Genomic DNA, 27,408 nt, shown 5'->3' with positions numbered 1-27,408 from the left:
AGGCTGAGAGGTTTGCGTGCTACAATTACATGAACTTAAAAGAGAAAACTTAAGACCTGGGAAAATGTTTGCTTATCTCTGAGTTTCCCCCAAATGAATAAAGTTAGAGCACTGTCAGTAAAATAATTATTTCCACCATATAACTGCAGCCAGAACTAAAAAAAATTAAAATAGAAAAATATTTAAGTGAGAAAGAGCAACAAAAGACAAGAAACAATTATAGAGCACAAGAGCTAAATAGGACCACAGAGATCACCTATTTTAAAACTTAATTTCCTAATTAAGAAACATAATTTTCCTCATGTCACCTGGGCTGGAAAGAGCAGAGCTAAGATTCAAATTTAAGTCAAATGATCTACACATTTGACTATATGACACTGCTTACCTTTATGAGAAGTAAAAGATTCATTCATTCAACAAATATTTATTACATGAGTAATTAAATACAATGCTAGGTGCTTCTCTGGCTACTGGGAACACAGAAGGAACAAATCAGGCAAAGTCACTGACCACAGAGTTTATAATCCAGTTGGAGGAGACACATATTAAATTTAAATATACACCATGTGGTGATAGTGCTATGAAGTAAAATTAAACAGGGAGAGGGGAATGGGAGTGGAGGTGGTGGTGATGGTGGTGGGACAGGAAGATGGCCAAGATGGTTAATAATGCCCAGGCCTGAAGGAGGTAAAGGAGCCCCTAAGGATGTCTGGGTAGGGCGGAGAGCTTTCTAGGCTGAGAAAACATCTAGTACAAAGGACTTGAGGCAGGTGCCCTCTTGGCTTGTTTGGCAGCAAATTCAAAGTTTCACTCCCTCTATAGCATATATAACTACTGCATTAACAGCAAAGCCAATAATTTTGTCAAAAACTGATAAGGAAGCAAAAATAGGGGTAAAATGCTTAGCCACTTAGAGAATTAAAATAAAAGAAAAAACTCTAAAGCTATATAAGTGTCCTCCATCTGGAAAATCTAAGCGAATGCCGTGTCATTGAATTTTTTAAAGTATTATACATAACAACAGACTTCCTTTTTCAGGCAAACAGCAGCTCAGAAATGTAGGGCACAACTCAGAAAAGCAGTATCTTCGAAACAGGAGTCCATGAAAGGGCTCAGCCCCACAGGCACCTACGCACTTTTCTTAGGTAGAAGTGAGAAGTCAGGACGAGCCAAGGGTGGAAGCAAAAGCCCTGTGGGCCAAGCTCAGAATGCAATTCCGGGACGTGTCCTAAAAGGCTGCATCCACAGCAGCCACACTGGTGAACAGGAGAGGGCTCTAAACCAGCTTTTAAGAGAGAACAGGATTCAATGGAAATGCTTAAATTCTGATTCATTACTCAATTTGAAACACATGATCTTGTAATCAGGTGCTATATGTTTAAATATGGAGCACAGAGTTTTAAAAACTACAAGCATGCATAATATAATCCTATTTCTGAAAAGATTACAAGGATATACATACACAAAAATTTCCACAATGTACAAGAAACCTAATAGTGTATACCTCTTGGGAGACCACAACACAGAGACGACTGGAGGGAGGCAGACATTTTTAATTCTAAGAACTACGCTGGGTGGTTTAGAATATGCAAAAATATCAAATGATTTCTCAAAAGGTATTCTGAAGCCAAATGGGAAAGTATAGATAGGCATACCTTGCTTTATTGTGCTTCACAGACGTTGAGTTTTTCACAAACTGAAAGCAAGGCTCTCCACCAGCAAAAAGATTACAGCTTGTTTTATTATGATACCTGTTTTATTGTGGTGGTCTGGAACCCAGCCCTCACCATCTCTGAGGTATGCTTCTAACCAAGCCAGGAATAGAGAGTGCAATATCTAAAGGCTCCAGAAAATGAATGGGCTGGAAGAGACTCCAGATCATTTAGTAATTACTACCAAATCTTTCTCAGGGCAAGTTCCAGGAATATAAAACCAAAAACATCCAAATTATTTAATCTTTCTTTAATGAAACTTCTGGGTGAGTCAATAGCCTCCCTAGATTCCCAAATCCTCATGGTTAGGAAGGTCATCCTCCTAATAACTAACACAAATCATTTCTGTTAAAGGGTGTACTCCCCAACGAAAAGGGAAGAATTAACCTTGGTCCTTACAATCAGACTTAACAGTAGCAGCTTTCTCTTGTCTGGGCTAAATAACACTAACTCCTTTTATTCTTACACATGGGTTCTCAAGGAACCAAAGAAAACTTTTAGAAAGTAACTGTTGGTTTTTATAAGAGGCTTTGTAGCTTGATTCCTCTTACCTACCTGAAAAATTCAAAGTTGAGACAAGCCTTCGGCAAGAAAAACTTATCGTCTTGTTTGAACCAGAGTTTGCTCATAGCTGTATCCTGTGGTGGAGAAAAAATTGGTTATGGAAATATGGGCACATTTGGCAAAAATGTTCATCACCCTTCAGAAGAAGAGTTCTGGAGAGGCTGCTGTCTCCTGGCCTTGAAGTAGACTCAGAGTATCAGCAGGTGGGAAATGGAGAGGATCCGTGATTCCAGTAGCAGAGAGGCATCACCCTCTTCTCTCCCCCCAGTTAACGAGATGGGGACACAGTGGAGGGAGAGTCCGATTGGAGAAGCCAATACCAACTGCCCTGTACCTGTCTTTCTGGACCCTGGGAGGCAGATGCAGGAGTCTTAGGTTGGGGGTAGGGGGGTAGCCAGCTTCCAAGCTGGGCCACGAGGATCCCTGCCTACTGGAACCCACACCCTTATGTTGTCCTCTCCCTCACACTGAACCACAGTTGGTCTGTCTGACAGAAGTGATGGAATGATACCTCTGAGATTAGATTATGAAAGACAATGCGGCTTCCATTTTGATGACTCACTTTCCCTCTTGGATCACTCTCTTTGGGGGAAGCCGGATGGCATATCAAGCAACTGAATGGTGACACCCATGTGGTGAAGAAGTAAGATCTGCCGAAAACCACTGAACTTTAGCTAGAACCCTCTGGCCCTAGCTGAGCCTTCAGATGGGGGAAGCCACAGCCAACACCCTGACTATAACCTCATGAGGGATCCCGAACTAGAACTTCCCAATTAAGCCAGCACCAGATTCCTGAGCCCCAGACACTGTGTAAGATAAAACAAGTGTTTGTGATTTTAAGCTGCTAAATTTTGGAGTAATTTGTTACTCAACAATGAGTAACACAGCCAGAGATGAATAAATAAGCCACTATCTTGACTCTCCACTTCTCTCATACTATATTAAAATAGCCTTAGATGTTCACTTGAAACTCTGACAAGATATAAATAATTCAATGTTCTCATTAGTTTACTCTGAAAAGGTCTATTTAAAAAACAACAGTTAAAACTTGAGAGATAAACAAGTTTTGTCTTTTAAGAGCCTAACATATTTCACTAAAATGTCATTTTTAAAGAAAAACGATTGTCTTAATAATAATGTAATTGCTTCAGATAAATTAAATGTCATATTCCTAAACACTAATTCCTATCTCACTAAATTAATCAAATGCTAGGTCATTTCAAGAAAGAAAGAAAAATGTGTCTATGATGGTGAGTTTAGAAAAACTTAGTTTTAGAAAGGAGAATGTGCTATAATAATTTGATCCTTTTTCTATACAATTTTTACTCAAGTTGTGAATTAACAACATAAGAAGAACATTCCTATTTGGGCCCATAAACTTCATATGCCACTCTGTAAAAAATAGAGTTCTTTTCAAAAGCAGGAAAATCCACAGCTCCCCTTGGATAGACACCCCCTCTCTGCCAGGCTTTAGAGATTCTTATCTCTAACTTGCAGGATGGAGCATAAATCTGCTTCCTCATTGGGTCTTTAGTGAATACAAAAAAGAAGCCACTCTCTTTCAACAGACCTGCTGTTACAGTCCAGACTTACCTTTTTCTTTTCCTGCAGAGAAAACAATTCTCTAGATTCTATGCTATTTAGTAGTTTTGTTTGCTTTGACATTGAGTCTTTTAATGTTTCTTGTAATGTTCTTTCTGCAACTTTTCTGTCATCTCTTTGGATGTGAGCTCCCCAATCAACAAAATACCAAATGCAAGAAATCATCTCTATAGTCCCTTCCATGTAATAGGTCTGTCCCCTGAATTAAAATCACTGAGTCTAACATGTTACCTTAATAAGAGAAGGGTATGATGGTGCTTCTTTTTCTAATGGTAAAATCTCAAAATTCGCAGGAATAAACTCATTCTTCATTGGAAGTTTAAATTTCCCATTCAGGTCAGCATTTTGCCATTTCTGGATGGACAATGAAAAACATGAGTTTAAAAACAGTCACTTTGTTTAATAACCAGTCAAATATTAAGGGGACAAATGTCACATAGTATTCTTTTCCATCATAAAGAGGCTACTCCCAAGATCTACTGATTACTTTTTACAAAACTTGAGTTGGAGTCTCAAGTACTTATCAAGGTTTTAGACTTACCCATCTTTCCTCTACACATCTCCAAAATGACCAAATAAGGTTAAGGAAAAATCTGAGATTGTGGAACACCAAGAGACTAATGAATCCATATGAAGATCATGTTTGCTTCAGTTCTTTAAAGAATGAAGAATAATCTGTACAGGAATATTTCCTGCAACTGCTAGTGAATAGGTTATCTATCTTCCTATCTATCTATCTATCTATCTATCTATCTATCTATCTATTATCCTCACCCGAGGACATGCTTATTGATTTTAGAGAGAGGGGAAGGGAGGGAGAAAAAGGGAAATATCAACGTGAGAGAGAAACGCTGATCAGTTGCCTCTTGGATACATCCTGACCAGGGACTGAACCCACAACCTAGGCATGTGCTCTGACCAGGAATTAAACTCATAACCTTTTGGTTTAAGGGATGATGCTCCAGCCAAGCCAGGTCAGGGTGGTAATAGGTCATTTACCTAACAGTTAAAATATCAGCTACACTAAGTTACTTGCACATGTGGTCAGAAAGCTAGGCTAAACGGGGCTTCTTCCACTTCAGTGCTTCTTAATACCAGGCCCACACCTCTCACAGATGAGCATGTGAACTTTCAAGTGAAGCAGTAATTGAAGCACAAGGTTAAGGACAAAGTTAAGACTTAAGTATGGATTGTGGGACAGAGCTGACACTACCTGCGGTTAGATCCGTTCAATGGGCCAGTGCCCAAAGCTAAGTGGGACAGATCATAGGCCATTGATTGCTGAACTCTAACTTACAAGACTTTTCATTATTTAAAAAAGAAATTAAAAGCAACAGACTGCCAATATATCTGGGTTAAATGATTTGGTCTCCAGATGATGTGGCACAGCATGGTAGCTTTTGCAATTCTATTTTGGTTCCTGCGTTTGTCTTTCGGCACTAGGATAGTGGGGATGTTGGCCATATTATCTGTAAGTAGCAACTTAAGTCTCAAGAATGGCTGAATAGTAGGAACTGGTACATACTTAGGAAGTAATGTTACTGCTGAGCTTCCAGATAGATTTGGTTTTTAAAAAATACCCATTCAGGGCAGAGCTGTCATGGTAAGAATTTGGTGGACGGGGGTTCTCTCTTATTTTAGGGTTAGTTCAGACCCAGCACTAACTCATGGGAGAATAGCTTTCCTCACAGTTTAGCAAGATAGGGCTCCAGTGAGCTCCTTCTGTCCTGTGAATACGTCAGAGTACCAGTAATGATTTTCTTTAACTGTTTTCTGTATCATCATTACACAGGTACCTTTAAGAAAAGCCTATTACTCGAGTTTAACTAGAATCTAATCAGAGCAAGGCTTTCACGTGTCTTCCCATGAATCAAGGACACAATCTCAAAGCTACACAGCCAAGGAGAACTATGAAAGAAAAAGTACTGGACTAGTGGATAGGACTCACAAACAGAATCTTGACTACTGATGAATGGGGCAACATACCACCTAAACTTACTTGTTTTGAAAAACCAATTCTAATGTCCCTATGTTGACAAAAAGAGCAATGATGCACTATGAGGCATAAAATATAGCACCTCCTCAAGTGCAGACTCTTCCCTGCCTGTGTTCCCAACAAGATCGTGAGCTCTCTGGAGCCCTCGCGTCTGCTTTTCATGAGCCCGTCTCCCATCTCTGCCTGCCTGTCTTGGTATCTTTGCTTCTCTGGGTACTGTGGACTTCAATGATCTTTGACTGCATGAGGCTGGAAATCTGCCTGACAGCCCTGCTGGTCTGACAGACACATGAGGAGGAGTCCATAGTACCATTTCTTCATGCAAAACCTGAGATCCAGCTCTCCATCTCCCTGTTTACTCCTCTCAAGACGGTACAGACAACCCTGGGCCATCAATGTCCACACCCTGGGCTATGAGTTGGTTAATCCAAGAAGCTCGTATTGTGTGTCCTTCACACGTCAGACTTCTTCACAGGTGAGTTAACCATACCTTAATGACTTCATCTGGTATAGCTTCTTGTTTGTAGTGGGTTCCATACCATTCTTCTGTGCGATCAGTTTTTCCTTCAAAAGATTTGGAAACTACTGCAACTCTAGAGATGGCAAAAAGGCAAAAACAAAGAGAAAAAACTTATATGACTGGCTGGGTAGCTATACACCAAGGTCAGGGCACATACAAGAAGCAACCAATAAATGCATAAATAAGTGGAACAACGGTCCCACCAGCAGACTCAACCCCATGCTGAGACCAATGCTACTCTGAATCTCATGGCTAGAGGAGCTCTAGGCCAACAGTTTGGATGGTGTGCCATGAAGTCAGTATGTTATTGGTTCCACTTCTCCCTTACGTTCCAATTCAGATAATCAGGTCCATGTCTCTTCCTGCTTGTTCCCCCTTGTCCTCCCAGAGGTTTGGTTCTAGCCTCTGACTGTTGGTCTCAGAGCTGAAAGCCCAGTACTTGCGATCAGAACTCCCTCTACTGAATACCCATCCACTTTCACAATTCTAATCTCTGTGTTCCAAATATCTGCCCCTCATTGGACCTCTCCAACTTCAGTGGTCTGACTTTCTGAACCACCATCTATTTCTTATTCTAGATAAAAAAAACTCCACCTAGCTCACGGGACTTGGCCTTGTCAACTGCTTAAGGGTAGATATCATAGGAATTCTAATTTACCTCTCTGTTAATACAACTGACTAATCTTCCAGGTCAAGGTGTTCCTGATCTGGCCTTGCTGCCACTGACCATTACCAGTTCTAAAAAACATGCTAAATAAGAGTATGTTCCACAGAAACTCAGAGAGAAGTCATAGGGTTTAATGAATGAGAGTTCTGTATCGGCAGCTTGAGAGTCCCTGAGGGGTATGTGCAGCATGTCTATAGGACTCAAGTGGCCATATAACGGGTACATGATGTTTCTTTAGGGCATTCATTCACTACAGGACTGAGCCTGCTACAACTCAGCCATAGAAACTGCTTCCACTCCTGATCTCTCAAAGAATGAATGGACTGGTTGACAAGGAGACTTCGGAAAAATGTGTTAAGAAGCAGATATCCTGTTAAAGAGGTGATATCCTCCCATTGTTTCTTGCACTAGATACTTGATTTTGGAAAAGCTTTTTACACAGACGCTTTGGTTCCCCTGAACGACAGCCCATGCATCAGAATAATGGGCAAGGGACTGGTTGTGACTTGTGACTACTGAAGCATCCATTTGACAGTGGACGTGCCCTCTGAAGCAAGAGAACTTTAATCTCAGTCTGAGAGACACAGTGAAAAAGCTCGGGGAAAGCTGCCATATGCTCTGGGAGGATGACTCTGTGACACAGAAAGAAGCAGACACTGGAGGCTGCCCCATAACACTCAGGTTAAAAAGTGGAGGAAGAAGGGCATAATCCTAGAGGATTTAGCTAGTTATAGGCCAAAGTGAAGTGTATGGGTAACACTTGAAATGTTTTCATAAAGAAGTAAATATGAATTAGATAAACACAGTTCCTCAAACCAGGCAAATATCAAATGTGTGCCTACCACAAAGAGATACCTTTGCAGTCCAAGGGTTATAGTACCACTGAGGAATTCCAAAGTGAAAAATACTAAGAAATATTTTTTAAAGTGTTTCTTAAAATTTTTAAAAAATCAAGAAAGGTTGAGCTAAAAGCTTAGACTTCAATCAACTTTTATTGAGCCCTTGCCAGCTTGAATTCTGAGAGAAAACATAGTTCCTACTTGGAAGGAACTCATAATCCAAAAGGACACATGACCTAAAAGGCAAAATGTGAAATGCTTTTTTCATGTTAGCAAATGACAGGACTGCTGATCTCTTACATACATTGTCTTTGAAAGAAACATGGGTCTTGAAACTACACAAGTGAACTGAACAACAGAAAAAAGGAGTTGAAGCCTGGAATTAGTGAGTGAGCCAGCCAAATGGTTCAGATGAACTCACACAGATGAGTCTCATTCTCTGATGTTGAGGCAACAAATCCCAATGGGATCACGGCACATCACCTTTTAGACACACAGGCAGACGGGAGAAGAGGAAGAATGCTGGAGATGTGCAAATGCTCTGATTTTTCAGAAACAGAAAGGTGCGTAGCCTAAAAACCATAAACCAGGATTATGCACTAATAAAATTACAGTCAACTGTAATTTAGATAAGACAGTTATCGCTAGGACCTGAATGAATTCACCAAGAATAACTTCTCCCAAATGAACAGATTTTTTTAATGACTGAAGGGATGTGGCAAAGACCCTAATGCTGCATTTGTAGGTTTAATATGGTAAAATGGGCACCCAATGATAGGATCAAAGGAGATGGGTGATGATAATGATGGGGTAGTAACAGGTAAACATCTCTGAAAAGGAAAATCAGAGCTCAACTTTCAAAAGAACTTTTCTAACAATTAAAACTGGCAAAATGGAACTGGGTACCTTGGTACGCAATAAGTTCTCCATCCTTGGAGGAATTTAAACTGAGGCTGGTAACTAGTTGTCGGAGATAATGCAAAAGAGATAATATATCTGGTGGAGATTAAATTAAAAGACCTTTAAGGTTCCTTTCATTCTGAAGGGTTTTCCTGTTTATTTTCCTACTTGGTTCCAATGTTAAACTTCTCAGTTGGTTTTAAAGAAAGAAATGTTACCCCGGAGCAGCCCCAGTCTGGCCTGACAGCTGGCACTACTATGCAGGCTGTTATGCACCCTATCACTGACCAGCTGCAGTTACCCTTGTAATAGCCACAGAGATCAATCCTATGTAGAAGAAACATTTTTTCCCCCAAAAGGTGAAGGTAGGTAAAGAAAGGTTCTCAACTCTAATTGCATATGATACCAAATTTAGAAACAGGCAATTTAAACAAAAGTGAAATGTGTGCTCTTGCAAATTCACTCCTACCAAGTGCTGCTGGGTCAAATTACTTGCTGTAGGGCAGCAAGAATTATCTGAACATAATTTAAAACAAAGTTTTTTAAACACATTTATTGATTTTAGAGAGAAAGGCAGGGAGAGAGAGAAAGAAACCAGTTGGTTGCCTCCCATATGCACCCCAAATGGGGACCGAACCCTCCACCTTTTGGTATATGGGACAATGCTCCAACTGAGCCACACTGGCCAGGGCTATATGAACATAAATATTTTTTCTTGCAAAAAAGCACATCCTTATCATATAATCTTAACAGCATTACCTTGTATTTGTATAACACTTTCAACTTTGCTAAACAATTTTGCATCAGATAGAAAGATAAAGTACTATTGCCATTTTGCAGATGGGCAAGTTTCAAGGAAATTAAATGGGAGCCAGTATTCATGACATCATATAAAGTTAACTTTTCACATGTTCCCTTTGCAGGATGATGAACTCTGAGGTTTCACATTAGTTATTCAATAAACAATGGCTGATGAGAAAAGAGATCTATCCAAGATCTCACGACTAGTAGGTGACAAACCACACATAACTAATCACTAAAAGGAACCTTAACAATTGTCTGGTAAGTTCTATTTTTAAGTTTGAAGCTCTTTTTCCTTGTGCCGATAAGAGGTTTTGTTTTTAGAAGATCTATAATAAAATTCAGGAGGACAAAGGTTGTTGTTGTTGTTTTAAAGAATATATAGCTACACTGTTTTCCTTGCCTAAAATGATTTAGTATGTGTTCTGAGTATTTTTCTCCAATACATTTTAATCATGCAAGCAAATGCATAAATCACCCTATGAGCAGAAGTTTTTTTATCTCAATGAAGTCTAATTTATCAATGCTTTTTTCTTTAATGGTTACTGTTTTCATTTTCTAAAAAACCTTTGACTATCCCAGGTTTTAAAGATTTTTTCATTTTTTCTTCTACAAGTTTATAGTTTTAGCATTTATACTTAGATCTATAATCTATTTCAAATTAATTTTTGTGAATGGTGTAAGGAAAAGGTTAAGTTTCATCCATTTCCATATGCATGATGGATAATGGAAGAGTACCATTTGTTGAAAAGACTTTCTTTTACCAATCTAATTATGTTGGTGCCTTTGTCAAAAAATAAATTGCCCAACAATGAATGGTTACAGAAAATGTGGTATATACACACAATGGAATATTATGCAGCATTAAAAAGGAAGTCTTAACATTATGTTAAGTGACATTAAGACATGTTGTGTATCATTCTACTTATAACAGGTATTTAAGCGCTCAAATTCATAGAAACAGAAAGTAGAATGATGATAACCAGGGAATGGTAGGAGGGGAAAAGAAGTTGCTTAGTGGGTAAAGTTTTAGTTTTGCAAGATGAAAAAGTTCTGGAGATCTGTTTCATAACGATACAAATGTACTGAACATCACTGAATCATACACTTAAAAACAATTAAGATCGTAAATTTAATGTATGTTTTTTATCGCAATAAAAAAGAAATTAATTGACCATATATGTGTGGGCCTACATCTGCTACTTCTGTTCTATTATAATGATTCCTTTGTCTACAATATCTTAATTATTGTAGCTTTATAAATAGTAAGTCTTCAAATCTAGTAGTTTAAATCCCCCAACCTCTTTTCTTTTCTTTTGGAGCAAAAGTGTTCTGGCTAATCTAGGGTTTTTTTTTAAATCCATATGAATTCTGGAATCACCTTACCAACTTCTAAAGGCAAAAAAAAGCCTACTACAATTTTGACTGTGATTACAATGAGTCTATGAACCAGATTGGAGAGAAATGACATCCTAACAATATCAAGCCACCTAATCTCTGCACAAGGTCTTTAATTTCACTTGGCACTGTTTTGTACTTTTTTGTGTAAAGGTCTGAATTGGTTAAAGTGATTCCTAAGTATTTTATGATTTTATTGATAATTATAAATAATTGTTTTAATTTTTAAAATATTTTTATTTTGAAATAATTTGAAATTTATAGAATGTTACAAAAATAGTACAAAGAGGTCCTGTGTATTCTTCATCCAGTTTCCCTCAATGGTTACATCTTCTTAATTATGGTACAATATCAAAACAGGGAAATTGGTATTGGTATAATGTGTGTATATATTATAGTTTCATGTCATTTTTCAAACATTTAATTTCCGCATTGTTTGTTGCTAGTATATGTCTAGAAAAGCTCAAAAAAAGGTAACTTGGAAAAAAAGACTTTGAAAGAATAGTTCTGTTTGAAGGATTTTTTTCTTTAAAAAGTTTTACCAGATGGTTGATTTTATTCATAAAATGATTGCATCAAGAGAAAATTTACTGAATCATCATGTTCCCAGGAGAATTTTGGAAATATATCCTTGACAGAGAAAAAAAATCAAAAATACAAACTATGTGCTGATCAAGGATATTCCTTCTATTATCTGCCTTTAGAAAAATATAGATGAAATTCAATTTTAAGGCAGAAATATCACATGGTAGCTCATAATCTCTTAAGGGTTGACCCTCATATCACAGTCATACCTCTGTTACTGTAAGAGCTCCTCCAGAAGATGGAGGTGTAGACAGATACGCTGAGTCTCCCTCCACAACTAAGAAGAATACAACTATCTCAAAACTAGAAACAACTAGAAGTTCCAGAAAATCAAACTACATGGAAGTCCAGCAAACAAAGATATAAAGAAGAAATACTCATCCAGACAGGTAGGAGGGGCGGAACCAGGGTTGAGAGGACGTGGTGTGGTAGTGGCAGCAGCGGCAGCAGCGGCAGGCCGGCAGAAAGCGCAGTCACACGTTTTAAAAAGTCAGGAGGGACACCTGGGGAGCGTTCCCAGCTCCTCACTAGACCTAGCAGCTCATAGTCCCAGGACCGGAAAAAATCAAGCCTCATTGCTTCTGACCATGGAGACCAGTGCGGGTTGGGGCGGAGGCAGAAATTGCCTGTCTCTCAGCAGAGTCTGCTTGTTTAAAGGAACCCCACAGTCCTAGAATGTCCACAGACCCACCCACTCTGGGAACGACGGCCAGGGCAGCAGCCAGAGAAGTGCCAGTCCCGTGCAAAAGTGGGATAGGTGCCTGGAAAAGGGGTGAGTGCTGGGCAGGTGGCATTGTTCTCTCTCAGACCCCTCCCCCACATACAGCGCCACAATGTGGTGAAACAGGTCGTCCTGTACTGACAAATCCCTAAGGCTCCGCCCCTTGTAACGTAACTGGAGTGACAGCTCTACCTGGGATGCGGAGGCAAACAAACACAGGAGCCTGTCAGAATGAGGAGACAGAGAAGTATGGCCCAAAAGGGGGAACGGATCAAGGTTCCAGTGAGAGAACTAAGCGATGAGGAGATAGACAACCTACAAAACGCAGAATTCAAAACACTGGTGATAAAGATGCTCACAGGCTTGACAGGTATGCTTGAGTATGGAAAACACATCAGAGAAGAAGTGAGGGCTATGCTAAGTGAAACGAAGGGAAATCCACACAAAACCAATGGTGAAGGGAAGGAAACCTGGGTTCAAATCAATGATTTGGAACATAAGTAAGAAAAAAACAGTCAACCAGTGCAGAATAAGGAAGCAAGAATTGAGAAAAATGAGGAAAACTTCCCAAATTTTGCGAGGGAGATGGACATACAGGTCCAAGAGGCACAGAGGGTCCCAGGTGAGCTGGACCCAGAGAAGACCACACCAGGATACATCATGATTGAAATGCCAAAGGTGAAAGATAAAGACAGAGTCCTGGGCCCAGCAAGAGAGAGGCAGAGAGTTGCCTACAGAGGGGTGCCTATAGGACTATCAGCTGGTTTCTCAGAGGACATTCTGCAGGCAGGAGGGGACTGGCAAGCAGTATTCAATGTAATAAAAGGCAACCTGCAACCAGGATTACTCTATCCAGCAAGGCTATCATTTGGAATGAAAGGGCAGATGAAGTGCTTCCAAGACAAGGTGAAGCTAGAGGAGCTCATAATCACCAAGCCATTATTATATGAAATGTCAAAGGGACATACTTAAGAAAAAGATCAAAACTATGAACACTAAAATGACAACAAACTCACAACTATCAACAACTGAATCTAAAAAATAAAATCAAAATCCAACTAAGCAAACCAGAATAGGAACAGAATCATAGGTATTGGGGATCATTTGGAAGGTTATCAGCTGGGATGGGGGAGGGGGAGAAATGGGGAAATGGTGCAGGGATTGAGAAGCATAATCGGTTGGTACAAAATAGACAGGGGGAAGTTAAGAATAATATAGGAAAGGGTGAAGCCAAAGAACTTATATGCATGACCCATGGACATGAACTAAGGGGGGTGGGATTACTGGAGGGAAGGGGGCTACTGGGCAGAGGGGAGCAAAGCGGAAAAAATTGAAACTACTGTAACAACATAATCAATAAAATATCCTTTAAAAAAAAAGAAGGGGGAGCTCCTCCAACTTTTGATCTCCTGGCTGACCACTGGTTGGTCAGAAGAATTCTGAGACTGTAATCCTTACTTCCACTTAAAAAAAATAAGGTGTCCTCACTAGCTTATAAAACCAGATAGGTGAGGTGCTACCTTGGGCATTTGAGTTAGGGTAAAGCCAGGTTAAGACCATCAATTACTGTATTTTATTCATGATAGAATCTTCATGTTTCAGAGCTATTGCCATGAAATATTGAGAGTGGAGAGAGAATAAGTGAAAAAGGGTGCGTGAAGGTAACAAAGACTGGCGCACACTGTTCAGGTTTGGTATTGGTGCATCACACTGTTCTCTCTACTTTGTAATTATGCTGGTAAAGTTTTAAAGCATCTTATTTGCAATTTCAAACCTTCAGATTCTGAACAGTATTGAAAAATTAGTATGTAACAGTAATATCTGTTGAGGTACTCACCGGACATTTTCTGGTCTGAGATTATCGAGAACCATCTCTATTAAATCAGGTCTAAATTCTTCGAGTAAATATTCAGCTGTGAGCACTTCTTCTAGGGGGTAATACTTTTAAATAAATAAATAAATAAATAAATAAATAAATAAATAAATAAATAAATAAATAAATAAATAAAGAGGCAGGTGAGCAAGACTAACTTATTAAAAAGCAATCAAATCTCTAATACTTGAAATCCATTGTTTTATATCTCCCTCTTTCCTTCAATTAAATTTTAACCCACTAGAAAAAATTTCTCATTTTTTTCTCTTTCCTACCACACTTTAAATAGTTTCATATTATGGCATGATTTTATAGTTAATCCAAAAATACACTTATGTTATAGAGCAAAATCACTGTTTTTTTCCAGAGAAAAATGTGAGTAATATTTCTGCCTAAAAACTGAGTACTTATTAATGAAGAAAATTTGATGGCTAATGCTGACATCCATAATAGGATTCTTACTATAAAGTAAATACATTTTTATGAACCAAATTTCCTCTCAAATTTCTATGAATATAATCAGACAAACATTTATAAAGTTGTTGTGGGGAATATAGCTTATATTTTTGGCTAGTGGAGAAAAATATGGTAGAAGATGCTTTTTAATAAGAACAACTTCTAATATACTGAGACAAGATTGATTGATCCATTCACTCAACAAATATTTAATGAACACCTTACTCTGTATCAGGCAGCGTTCTATGTGGATACAATGGTACCGATAGATAACACAGATGATGTCCCTGTTCTCAAAGGAGCTACATTATAGTTGGGAAGAAGGGGGACAATAAATAAACACTCTCATTATATTTATAAGGGCTATGAAGAAAATTAAAAAGGGGCAGGGCCATGATTGGGAAGTCAGAGAAGGTCTCTCTGAGGAGGAGACATGTTGAGCAAAGACCCAAAGGATAAGAAGAACATAGCCATGCAAAGATCAGAGTGTTCCAGGTAGAAAAAACATCAAACATAAGGGTCCTGAGTGGAGGAATGAACTTAATGCTTGAAGATAAGGCGAACAGTGTCACGCAGACCATATGGAATATCACCTTGAAGGCCAGATCACCTTGAAAGCTACAGTAAAATTGTAGATTTTTTTCCAACTCTGACGGGAAACTGCTGAAGGACTTGACAGAGAGGAGGAAAACAATCTAATTTTGGTTTTCAAAGATCACTAAGACTGGAAAAATAAACTACAGTGGGGACAAGGAAGAAAACAGGGAACACAGGTAAGAGACTATGATGGTAGTCCAGGCAAAAAACGATGGTAGCTCAGACTAGAGTGGCAGCAATGGAAGTGAAGAAAAGTGAATAAATGATCTATAGCTTTCACGTAATTAGCTATTAGGACTTTGTAGAACTGAAAAATATTTAAAGCCAATAAGCAAAATGCCTATGTAATGAAAAATACTTAATGTTAAATGAAAATTAAGATTTCAAGCATGTCTTGACCTCAAAGTTTGCCAGATTGCTACAAAGTCTAAAATTTTATACTGCAGCTTTAATTTTTATCATTTGTGTAATATGGAAAGTAATATGTATGCAGGACCACTGGAGTATTCTACACACCAATAAATACAGTAAAATAACAGCAGACTCACGTGCAGTATTCCCGCAATCTTAGAGGTGTAGCCCCGTGGCCTCTCTTTATCTTTAAACCTAAAACCAACAGCATTCAAGTCCTAAAACGGAAAGTTAATCCAATTAGACATGTCAACCATTATTTAAAAATGCCTTTTGTGTGTGTATGTTTGGTTTGCACTATGGATTTTCTATTCCATACTTAATTTCATTACACTTTCGGAAAAAAAATAACTATGCTTGATTTAAAAATGTATAGAGCAAGAATGAAAATAACAAGTAATTAGGAAAACTGTGTGGAAGAATCTTGTGAGATCCAACAGTTAGTTGCATAGATGACAATTCTGTTGACTCCTTCAGAGGACTGCACCTAGGTTAGAACTACTGTCATAAATTTCAGAGATTATACCTTGACACTTTTACCTAGGTAAAAAAGATGTCTCTCATCCTAAAAATACATTTCAGAATATTGATAGACTTTAAATACAAAACACATATTTTTTAAAGCCCTTTAAAAAGAAGGCACTAAAAATTTCAAAGACAAATTTTTTTTTTTTTATGAAGAAGGAAGGAAGGAAAGAAGGAAGGAAGGAAAAGAAAGAAAGAAAGGAAGAATAGAGGCAGGAAGGAAAGAAAGAAAAAGAAAAGGACATAGCCGGGCTTTTCCATATATACAATAAAATAACTCTTAAGACCACCAATTATATATAAGACAATTCACTATATATTTGAAGTTTGCTACAGATTTTGATTATCAGATCTGAAAATGAAAAGAGCTCATGCAGCTTCAGACAGAGTAAAGTAAACCCAGATACAAGTTCAAGAAACTGCTGGCACGCTTCTGAGGGATAGAAAAGCAACCCAATTTCTTCCCTTTTCCCTCTTGAAAAAGGCTGTATGATGCCTTAACCCTTAATTGTGCCCCAGGCAGCCAATCAGACTAGTACAACTAAGCCTCAACTAAAGCTACTATGCATTATAAAGTTTTATTTAGATTAGGAAAAAAATACTTAAAAAGTTTCACTGGGCCCTAAATTTAAATTAATTCATGTATTCGTATATATGTTTTCTGAAAATTTTCCTTAAGAAGAATTTTGGTGAAACAAAAGTACCTTGCACTCTTGGAAAACCCATTCTTGAGGTCCTTCTGCACGTAACTTCTGAATGTATTGAAACATGTGCAAAATTATATCTTCAACATGTACTGGAAAAAAGGGGCACACTTAAAAACCATTCAGTCCTCAGATTCTATAAAGCAGTGAGCTCACTCCAAAGGTAAAGTCAGGTAAGTAGGAGGTGGTCCCTCTATGAAATGGAGTTTTAGGGTCCCATATAAAAGGCACTCCAGGCTCTGGGATGTGACAGAATGGGCTAAGGAGTAGGAAATGAGCCAAGTACACATTTTACAAGTGCAACATAATGATCAGATGTTAAGATGAGGAAATCATCCGTGAAATGAAGGGCACATTACAAATGAAAAAATACAACAGATAAAGTGTATGAATTAAAGTGTTTATAGTTTTACAACATAAAACAAATTCACAGCATAAAGAAGTTTTTTAAAAAATCATACAAAGTCAGTTTTCATTCAAAAACAAAAAATGTCAATACTTACATAATCCTTCCTCAGTCAAGTCCACATTAATGATAAAAAACATAAAACCTCGGGCTCCTTCCTTCTGCCCACCAACAAGAGTATTTACCCAGCCTGTAACATTAAACAGAAATACCATAATTGCATGTATGGCCTCTTTTAGGATAAGGCATTTTAAAAAAAATTCATATTGTATGTTCCCAAAAGATTAGAATGGACCTCTTGCAGAAAAGACTGAGGAAGAAAGGAAAAAAAAAAAATTCATAAAAGCAATTTCAGATACTTCAGAAGACTCAAGGGATTTTAGAGGATTGGAAGCTTTCTTCAGGACTCCTCAAGTCAGTTCCCAAATCAGGAGAAGAATACTGTGTGGTAAGTGTTCTGTAATGCGCAGCCTGAATTGAGAGGGGCCTTGCGAATCATTTACTAACTAGATCCTATTACATCTTCTGGTTTGAAGGATAAGAGCAGGCAAATAAATAATGAGTCCTGACATTTCACAGAGATGGTAAAAAATATCCAATGTGAGTTTATACTTTTTAAACCTCTTTTTAAATTTAAAACAAGCACCACAATATCTTATGAAATACCTAATATTTACTGCTCTATGCTAAAGGGTAAATAAAATTATGAAAAAAAATTTTTTAATCCAAAGCAAAAAACTAAGCACACTTAACAACCATCACCTCTCTCTCCCATAAACCCCGAAGAGTCTCTCATCCAAAAATGTTCTTTCATAAGAAAATATTTAGGAGAAAATGAGAGCCAAGGTAAAAAGATATGGTGTGGTACTATAACTCAGAAGCTGGCACCCAAAAGACTTACCCTTTGATTTAAGTTCTGATAACAGACTTCCAGGACCTTCATGTCCAATGAGATGACCAAGATAATGACCAGGATTTGATTTGTAGTATTTCTGAAGATCAGGTATGGGAAATGTCACATAGAGATTCCTAATATCCTTAATAGGTACTATTTTATAAATTTGCTGGGGAGGAAAAAACAAAGAACCAGAGATTAGCTACATACAACTCCTACTGAATAAAATATTTATAAACTATGAATAATACTTATTTTCATGGAAGAATTTCAAATTCAAGAGAGACTCAATTGCCAAAGAAAATCACACTGACCATAAGGAAATAGTCACCTGGCCTCTTTCTTGGTAGCATGTCATTACAGTTGGTATAAAGTGCATATTTTGTCCCCCAGATCATGCGGCTAAATCCTTCTGGATGCTTGCCTTCTGGCATTGGATTCTAGCTTTTACAGTCCACCAAGGTTATAGCTATCAACACTACCTTTAGCACATGAAGATCAGATTATATTGGTATCTTTTTGGTGATACATGTTCCTAATAAATGTGAGATAGATTTGATTTTCCAGATAAATATTAAAAATTATATAAATAATAAAACCTCCAAAAATTTCCGTGTACTCCTTGGTACACTAGGTATATGTGAGGAAGACCAAAAAAAAAAAAAAAACAAAAAAAACCAGAATTATCTTCTGGAGAGCAGGCCCCTTATAGTACAGGATTCCCCCGCCAGCTGAGTATTCTTGGAACCCAACTGTATCAGTGTACCAGCTGGCATTGTAGTGAGAGGCTGTGTTTGGCTTCAGTGAATTTTTTTGAAGACTCTTTCAATGTGTTTGCCCATTTCGTGATGGGTGATTTATGAGCACACCTGCCCAGACTGCACTGAGTTGAGCAGTTTTTAACCAAAAACGGCACGACCCCTGTGCCCCACCCTCCCTATTCACCCAATCTCACCCTGACTTTTCTTTGTTTCCCCAGATGAAAACAGTCCTCAAAGGGAAACAAAAAACAGCAGAAGCAGTAAAAGGCATTAAAATCGAGGAGTTCAAAAACTGTTTTGAGCAGTGGAAAAACATGTCTCAATAGGTGTATTGCATCAAGAGTACTTTGAAGGTGACCGAAGTTTAAATATGTAAGACTAAATACACAATTTTTTATAAATAAATCCTGTTTTTTGCCTCCTCCCCCCTTGTATAAGTCCATAAGTTTAAAAAACAAAACAAAACCAGCAACACATGCACTTACTTTAAGGTGTTCTTCTTGGAAAGGGTGTTCAGGGAATTCTGGCAATGGGACATTTTTGTTCTCTACTTCAGAAAATAACTTTACCACCAGATCGGTCAACTCATCTAAAGATTCTACAAGAAAACAGATAAGGAAAACAGGACTTAATCTAATCATGACATATGACAAGTAGTGTTTAAGACCTTAGGATCACATATACATACATAAAATCACATCACACACCTTAAAATTACATATGTTGTATGTCAGCTATATCTCAATAAAGCTTGGGTGGGGGTGGGGAACCTTAGGATCTCCTAAAAAACCTCAAGACTATTAAAAGGAAAACCTAAAAAAAATTTTTTTTAACTGCTTCAGATAAAACTGCACTCTTAAGCTAAGTCCTACCACTGACTATATAACTTCTAAAGCTGATAAACAATATTGATAATGATTATACCTCACATGTCTGGAAACTGACCATTTTATCCATAATTCCCATACTAAACCATCAGCTGACAGATGTGACATTCACTTTATAAACAGACACAGTCTATATCCATTGTTAAGTCAAATGTTAGAGTTTGCAAGTGATTGATCCTGTGGGAAAATAGTATAAAATAGTGAAAAATCCTGGGTGGGCGGGGATCAGGGGACCTGGATTCTAACCCCAGCTTTACCAAGCAATCATGTCAACTGACTACTTGGACAAGCTGATTAACCTCCAGGTCCTGTAAAAGAAGAAAGTTGTGTGGGATGATCACAAGTCTCCTCCGAGGTCTAACATTAAATAATTATTGACTATAATATGCCAAACTCACTCAAATATTTTTAATCATTGATAAAATTATATGGCCACTTAAATATAGTTCTCCTATGTTATTATCTGCCTATATTTTTTATAAAGTTATGCTTGCAAAAGTTCATAAAGTTATGTTCACTGCAGCACTGTTTAATGACAAAACTGGAAATGACCTAAACATCTATCAATGTGTGGATATTATAAAATATCTGTATATTATAATTTTATGCAGCCATTAATGAGGAAGAGATCTGTACATGTTAATATAAAAATATCTGAAAGATCTATTAAGTGCAAACTTCAGGCTATAAAACAATGCCATATGATATAATCTCATTTAATTTTTTTTTTTTAATCCTCACCTGAGGACATATTTTCATTGCTTTTAGAGAGGAAAGGAGAGGAACATCAATGCGAGAGACAAGCACTGACTGGTCGCCTTCTGTATGCGCCTGGACTGGGGATCCAACCTGCAACCCAGGCATGTGTCTTGACCAGTGATCGAATTCGCAACCTTTTGGTTATGGGGCAATGTTCCAACAGAGTCATACCAGCCAGGGTTCATTTAATTTTTTAACAAACATACATATATGTAAGTATATTAACAAAATTCTACTTTGGAAGTTTAACAAATGACATAAGTGACAATCTTTTTTTTTTAATGAAGGTGACTATCTCTGACGAGAAGATATGGAGGTCATTTGATGGGATGAGGGAGAACTTGATTTCCATCTTATACCTTTCAGTGTCAGATGAAAAATTTCCCATGTATAGACATTACTATTATTCTAAAAAGGAAAAAGTGAAAAAAAAAGTTCTTTTTATAAACAAGTTAACCACTCACCTTGATTCTTTTTCCTTAAAAATAGGTTACTTATAAATGGTATAAACATTCATCACTTGTTACTGTCAAGAAACATTTGGATCAAATAAGAAATTTCCCTTGATACTCTATGACCTATTTTGAACTTTTCCATGAACTTTTTTTTAGAGAGCACTTAATCACTATTTGAGAACTACCTTCATATAGTATGAAATTCTCTTCTAGGCCTATAAATATGAGCATTTGAACTTTATTTACAGAACATATTGTTATTTTTACTCCAATTTTTTTGACATGTATGGCTGCTTGTTATATGACAAGTGAATCTGGGAATGGACCAGGTATATTTGGAGTGAGAGATGTCAGTGACATCTCTGACATAGGAGACACAGATGGGACATGTGACGTGAAACAGAACAAGGCGGGCAGTCAACAAAGGTTTGTTGACCTGAAGTGCTGATGACAGCAAAGCCCTATAGAGCAAGGTTCTACCAGGTATGTCTCTTGAGTATTTCTAGCCTAAAGGCCTAAAGTCACAATACAAATAGTTTTTTAAAGGGAAAGCAGTGGTACAAGACTGTATAGTCTGTCTTCACCACTAAGCTGTGAGCTACCAGCGATCAGGGCACTGCATCTCACTCACTTTTACATCATCGGGACTTGACATCCCAGTGTCTATACTTGATAGGTACCTATTTGCAAGTGTCCATGTAATTAGTGCTGATACAACTAGAAGGACGGCCCCATAGGAGAATAAAGAACCTTCTACAGGGTAACTCCTCCTCTCCCCTTCTCCTAAAAGGAGGAACAGATTATCTATTAATCCTCTAAGAGATCCTGCTTCTTTTTAATACTGCTGTTACTGTAAGGACACCTCTCCCAGGCCCCTCATCAAGTCTACTGAGCACAGGAGGTCAGTCACACTGGGAGAGCAATGTGTATACCATGAGGGAACTGAAACATTTTGTTTCTTTTAGACACTATTCTGTCACTTCCACTAAAACAAGAACACTGAGGGCAGCGCTCATGTCTGATTCATCTGCTATCATTAACCTGTCCAATAAGTGCTCACTGAAATCATATTTTTTCCCTCAATATGACATAGACAAAAATACAGCTTAAGCATCTATTCCCAGGACTAGGCTCTAAATTCCAATGATATTTAACACTCTGGACCTACCTACATTTAGAAAACACATAGGATTATACTTTATTATTAGCACTCACTTCTTGGACCCATTTTATATCTTGACTCCTATTACCAAATTAAAAAATATATATATATATATATAATTGTTTATTTCCTAACTACAAAATATTTGCTAATAACAGAAAACTTAGAAAAACAAAAGCAAAAAGAAAACAAAAGTCATCCATAACCTCATGATTACAGAATGCTAAGAATAGCTACCAATCATGAAGCATTTGCTATGTGTCCAGCACTACATTGAATACTTTTTCTACATTATCTCAATTAAATTAAACCTCACAATAGGTATGAGGTATCGCCTCCATTTTACACATGCAAAAACTGAAGTTTAGAGAACTGAAGCAACTTTATTAGCTCACAGCCACACAACTGCATAAGTAGTATACTTGGGATTCAAACTCAAGCCGTCGGACTCCGGAGGATGAGTTCTTAACTACTATCCCACATTATTAAATTTCTGCTATGTGTTTTTCTACTTTCTTTTGTGTCTCCAATTTATGTCTATTAGAATTTTTTACATACACAAATGGGATCACATAGCACATAGTGTTTTTATAGAGTGCTTTGTTTTCTCTTTTGTCCCCAAACACCATCCCAGGCCCTGGGGACAAAGCAATAACAAAACAGTTTCTGTTCTCAAGTAACTAAGATTCAGGTATAGTAGACAATAATAAACAAATATTTATTATTTCAGGTGGTAATAAATGCTATAAAGAAAAATAAAGCAGGAAGGAGGACAGAAAGTGAGAGAGTATTATTTTCTATAAAATGCTCTATTCTATTGCTATAACACTTCCTATTTTAAACATTTAGATTGTTTCTGAATTTTCACTAATATGTACTATATTGACAAAAAAAAATTCTTGTACATCACCTGTTAGGACAACTCTGATTATTTCCTTAGATTGCACTTCTAAAAGTAGAAATGTACATTTTTTCTCCCATTCACAATACAGACCAGGCAAAGGCCTGAGGCTGAGGTGTATATGGGGTGGGTTTACTGTGTAGTCAGTGTAAGAACACAGCCTGTGATATGAACGAGGAGGCCAACATGTACATGTTAAAGGCAATACATCTTGTTAAACTGTTCTCCAGAAAGTGTGGAACAATTGCATACAGCATGACCAATACAAAAGGATACCTCTCTTCCATAATGAGTATTACTTAAAACAAAACCAAAAAGATTATGGTAATTTAATAGGGGGAAACAGTAATACTATCATTAGTTAATCTGCATTTTTTTTAAATCAAAACCTTTGTTGTTTACATTCCAAAGTTTTCCCTGTTTATCATCATCTATCTTTTAATATTATTTCTAGTTTTTTGAGTTATCAGGTCAAATCTCTCAATCTTTTCCTGTATAATTCCTTTCCTTGTTTTATATGCTTACAGCACCTATGATTAATTTATATTTCCTTCAGGTCTCCATTTAAACTCATGTAAGCTCTTTTTCTACAAGGAGATCATTTTCAAAAGCCTCTAAACAGATAAAAATATCTTACTACAGTAGTCCCTCACTATATTACGGTTCACTTATCGCGGCCTCACTGTATTGCAAGATTTTAAAAAATATTATATTTAATTATTTATCGCGGATTTTTCGCTATCTCGCGGGATTTTGCGGTATTGTATACATATGTTGTTAAACTTACGTAGGTTTAAGAGTGTAGAATAAATGTAAGGTTCCTACTTCAGTGGGGGGGGGGTCTGGAACATAATACCCATGATGAGTGAGGGAATACTGTATATCCTTCTTCCAAATACTTTGAAAAAACCAAATGGAAAGTTTCATGATCCAATTCATGAAAAAAATTTAAGGATTCTTACCTCGACCTAAAACACAAATACCCATTAAGTTGGATGAATAATAAGTAGAATGGAATTTCAGTAGCTCTTGTCTTACATCAATGCCTTCTTGGTTTGGTCTAGTCTCTAGAGTATATTTGTTACCTAAAAAAGAAGAAAAACATTACTTAGAAAAAGCAAAATACGTAGACTTAAAATTTTGTAATTATTACATTACTATAAGGTGAACTTAAAAAAGAGTTCAAGCTAAAACACATAGTGATTAGTCAAATATGTTTGAATGCAAGCTGGATAAACAAGACAGTATAGTACAAACTTATAGTATTTTAAACTATAGAGCATTTTCCCTCAGGAACTTAAAGACCTTTATAAAAAGTATACTTCTTAAAATCCCTATGAGATAGTAGGTATTATGAGCACTTCTAAGACAAAAGGAGATCCACATGGCCTTCATTCATACTTACTTTTAATTCCCTATGTGCTCCATAACTAATTGAACAGCCACTAAGGAATCTTTTTGGAACTTGCCAAGTTACTTGTGGAAATAAGCATACTATTCTTGGCTGAAGCATTAAATCTGTGATATAAGTTCTCATGAATCTGATCTAGACTAGTAAAAATAGGATTCAATGCTATTTTTATAAGTCTCAAGTGATGTACCACTATGAGATCTCTTATGAAATCAAATAACTAATCAAATTAGGATGAAGTATACAGGTCAAAGCAAACAGCCAAACTGTCTAGGTACTATCTCTTTAATAAAGATCTCACAATTTAAAGACTGAGAGATGTAATTTCAAAGAGCAGTGTCTCTCTAAAAATGGCATCTTGACTAGAAATATCCTAAGATCCTACCTAATATAACTTTTATTATTGTTCCTGCTTAAATGAGCTCCCATCTTTCATTTGCAGAGATAAAACGATGGCAGAACATATTCCTGATGTAATTTTCCCCTTCGGGTTATTATAATGGGATGAACTGACATTGGAGTCCCTCTTTTACTAAATTTAATATCCAGAGAGAGCCACCAGATGGCAATCTCAGACTCAGTCTTTAGACACAGACAGCTAGGTGCACAGTACTGTAAGCCAAGATTCAGGCCTGCCCCAGGATGTTTGAATCAACAGATCCAATGCAGAGTGCGTGCAAGTACTCATTAACCTTTTTCTAGTTACAAGGCAATCAAATGTAATCATCTTTACTATCAGTAGCTAGCCTGCTAGTCAAGTTTCTAGATTGTTTCCAGGTTCTTAACTAGTCTTCTCAATTTCTCACTAAAGATCCACTTCAATTTCAGATCAGCTCTACCTGAGAGTCCTGGGAGATTCCCTCACTCTTCCTAGAGGATTCAGGTGTTCTTAAAGTACCCCAAGTCTCAATTCTTTAGAAAAAAGTAAAAGCTTTTTGCTGGGTAATGGCTTGAAGTTCTCTCATATTACAGTGAAACTTGAGTATTGATGGTGCTTCTCTTTTCCACTAAATGAAGATTCGAAAAGCCTCTGTTCCAGAGGGACTAGGCTTAGAGCTTCCTTAGTCATTTACACCACCAAACTCAGATTCCTACAATATTTGGACAAAGATCAACACAGTGAGATACCCAAGTGTGGGGAAATTAAGTTTTATTTCAACAGACTATAAATGTGATAACAGACAGAAATCAGACTTTTAGTCTAAGTGTGATATGATTTGCATATTCACAATCCAGCCAATATTCTAGTTAAAAAAACAAACAAACTCAAATCAAAGTTTATGAAGACCAAGATCATGGCCTCCATCTAGGATTTAAAATTCAGATTAACCAGCTCTAGTTCATTCTGCTTTGATTTGAATGTACCTGAATATCTTACCATTCTAATTTCTAGTCTTTATCTTTTTTTTAAAAAAGATACAGAGATTTTAGAATACAGAGATAAAGCAGGAGCATACTATAAAGCAAAGAGAATGAATATTTATATGCAATAGTGTGGATGAACTTCACAACTTTAAGACTGAATGAGAGAAGCAAGACACAAAAGAGCATATATGCTGTATCATTTCATTTATATAAAACAAAAACTAATCTGGGTTATGCAAAGGCAGAAGAGGTAATCCTTGGGGGTAGATAGTGACTACAAAGGGGTACAAAAGGGCTGGTGAGGTGCTGGTAATGTCATGTTTCTTGATTGGGTGCTGATTGCATGATGTGCTCAGGTTTTTAAAATTCAACGAGTTATACATAAACAATAGTGGTGTATTTAACTGATTCTTCAAATACCAGCAAAAGTAAAAGCAACAATTTATCAAAACCAATATACTCTTCTGTAAATTTATTATACTTCAACAGAAAGTTAAAAGGTGCCACTGTCAACAGCTATCTGGCTCACCTAAGGTACAAAATCTAATGACACTGGATCTCTAGCTAGACAGATAGACAATCACATTTATTCTGAGAAGTAGCTTTCAGCCACAAATAGATGCCATTCTACAGATCCGCACTCATTTGTTTGCTGCTTGAATGTTTTCAGTCTTCCTAAAACATGATGACAGAAAGGAAATGATGGTCCATTTAGAAATACGTCCCAGAATGGCAGTTCTGTATCCTTAGAAGCTCCTGAATTAGGGAGAGGAAAAGGTTCTCTGCTCTGACTCTCTCTGGGGTAGGACAGTGAGCTTTCAATACACTGAGAGAGAAGCTCGAATACCAGGTACAAATGGGCCAGAGCCAGGCTTGCTATTACATTTATTAACCCTTGTATAACAACTCCTTTGTTTTCTAAAAACAGGAAAGCTAGCTAGTAGAAGTTCTCAAGAAATAGATAAGGAAATGAAAGAAAAAGCAGGATATAATGCACAGAATTCCATCATTAGTCCATAATCACTGAGTTGGCTCTGTTACGTCAGCACCATGATCCCCACCCAGGTAGGGAGGTGCAGAGGAACAGGCATAGGCTTTGGTGTGGGCAGAGCTATCATCTAATCCAGGGTAAACCTCCTTCTGCTTGTATGACCTTGAACAAGTTATTTAACTTTTCTTAAGCTCAGTTTCTTATCCTGACATTGGTAGGCTTGCACCAAATTAGGAAAAAATACATGTAAAAAGACATAAGGCATATTTAACAGCCAATAAGTAGAATGGAAAGTCTGATGATAGCAAGTGCTATTTAGGGACATGGAGAAATGAGAACTCAGACACTGCATGAGGGAGTGCAAACTGAATCAACCTCTATAGGAAACAATTAGACAATCTGTTAAATCTGAAGATGTACATGTCCTACTATACAGTAATTCCACTCCTAGTACCCTAGGGACCTCTGTGTACAAGGAACGCTCACAGCAGCACTGTTCCATTAACAGGAAAATGACAAAGAGTGGTACATAGTTCAATTAATT

General features: G+C 37.3%; 1 protein-coding gene and 1 pseudogene across 5 annotated transcripts in view; both read right to left on the bottom strand.

The window, feature by feature from the left end:
* The window catches only part of IDE (insulin degrading enzyme), an 88,457-nt gene that overhangs the window by 18,384 nt on the left and 42,665 nt on the right, over positions 1-27,408 (bottom strand). For all 5 annotated transcript variants that reach the window (XM_090277963.1, XM_090277964.1, XM_090277966.1 and 2 more), the window contains 10 exons: positions 24,060-24,182; positions 19,419-19,531; positions 18,179-18,341; positions 17,375-17,467; positions 16,872-16,963; positions 15,780-15,860; positions 14,143-14,246; positions 6,365-6,467; positions 4,110-4,232; positions 2,268-2,350 (listed from right to left, as the gene is read on the bottom strand). In XM_090277963.1, the coding sequence (XP_090134089.1) occupies positions 2,268-2,350; positions 4,110-4,232; positions 6,365-6,467; positions 14,143-14,246; positions 15,780-15,860; positions 16,872-16,963; positions 17,375-17,467; positions 18,179-18,341; positions 19,419-19,531; positions 24,060-24,182 (1,078 nt within the window). The remainder of the gene's footprint in view (positions 1-2,267; positions 2,351-4,109; positions 4,233-6,364; positions 6,468-14,142; positions 14,247-15,779; positions 15,861-16,871; positions 16,964-17,374; positions 17,468-18,178; positions 18,342-19,418; positions 19,532-24,059; positions 24,183-27,408) is intronic.
* Positions 23,164-23,280, bottom strand: LOC150009977 (small nucleolar RNA SNORA51; annotated as a pseudogene).

The sequence above is a fragment of the Furipterus horrens genome, unplaced genomic scaffold (assembly GCF_987537825.1).
Source record: "Furipterus horrens unplaced genomic scaffold, mFurHor1.1.pri manual_scaffold_5, whole genome shotgun sequence".
In the NCBI taxonomy this organism is placed as follows: domain Eukaryota; kingdom Metazoa; phylum Chordata; class Mammalia; order Chiroptera; family Furipteridae; genus Furipterus; species Furipterus horrens.
This window is presented reverse-complemented; position numbering and strand designations above follow the sequence as displayed.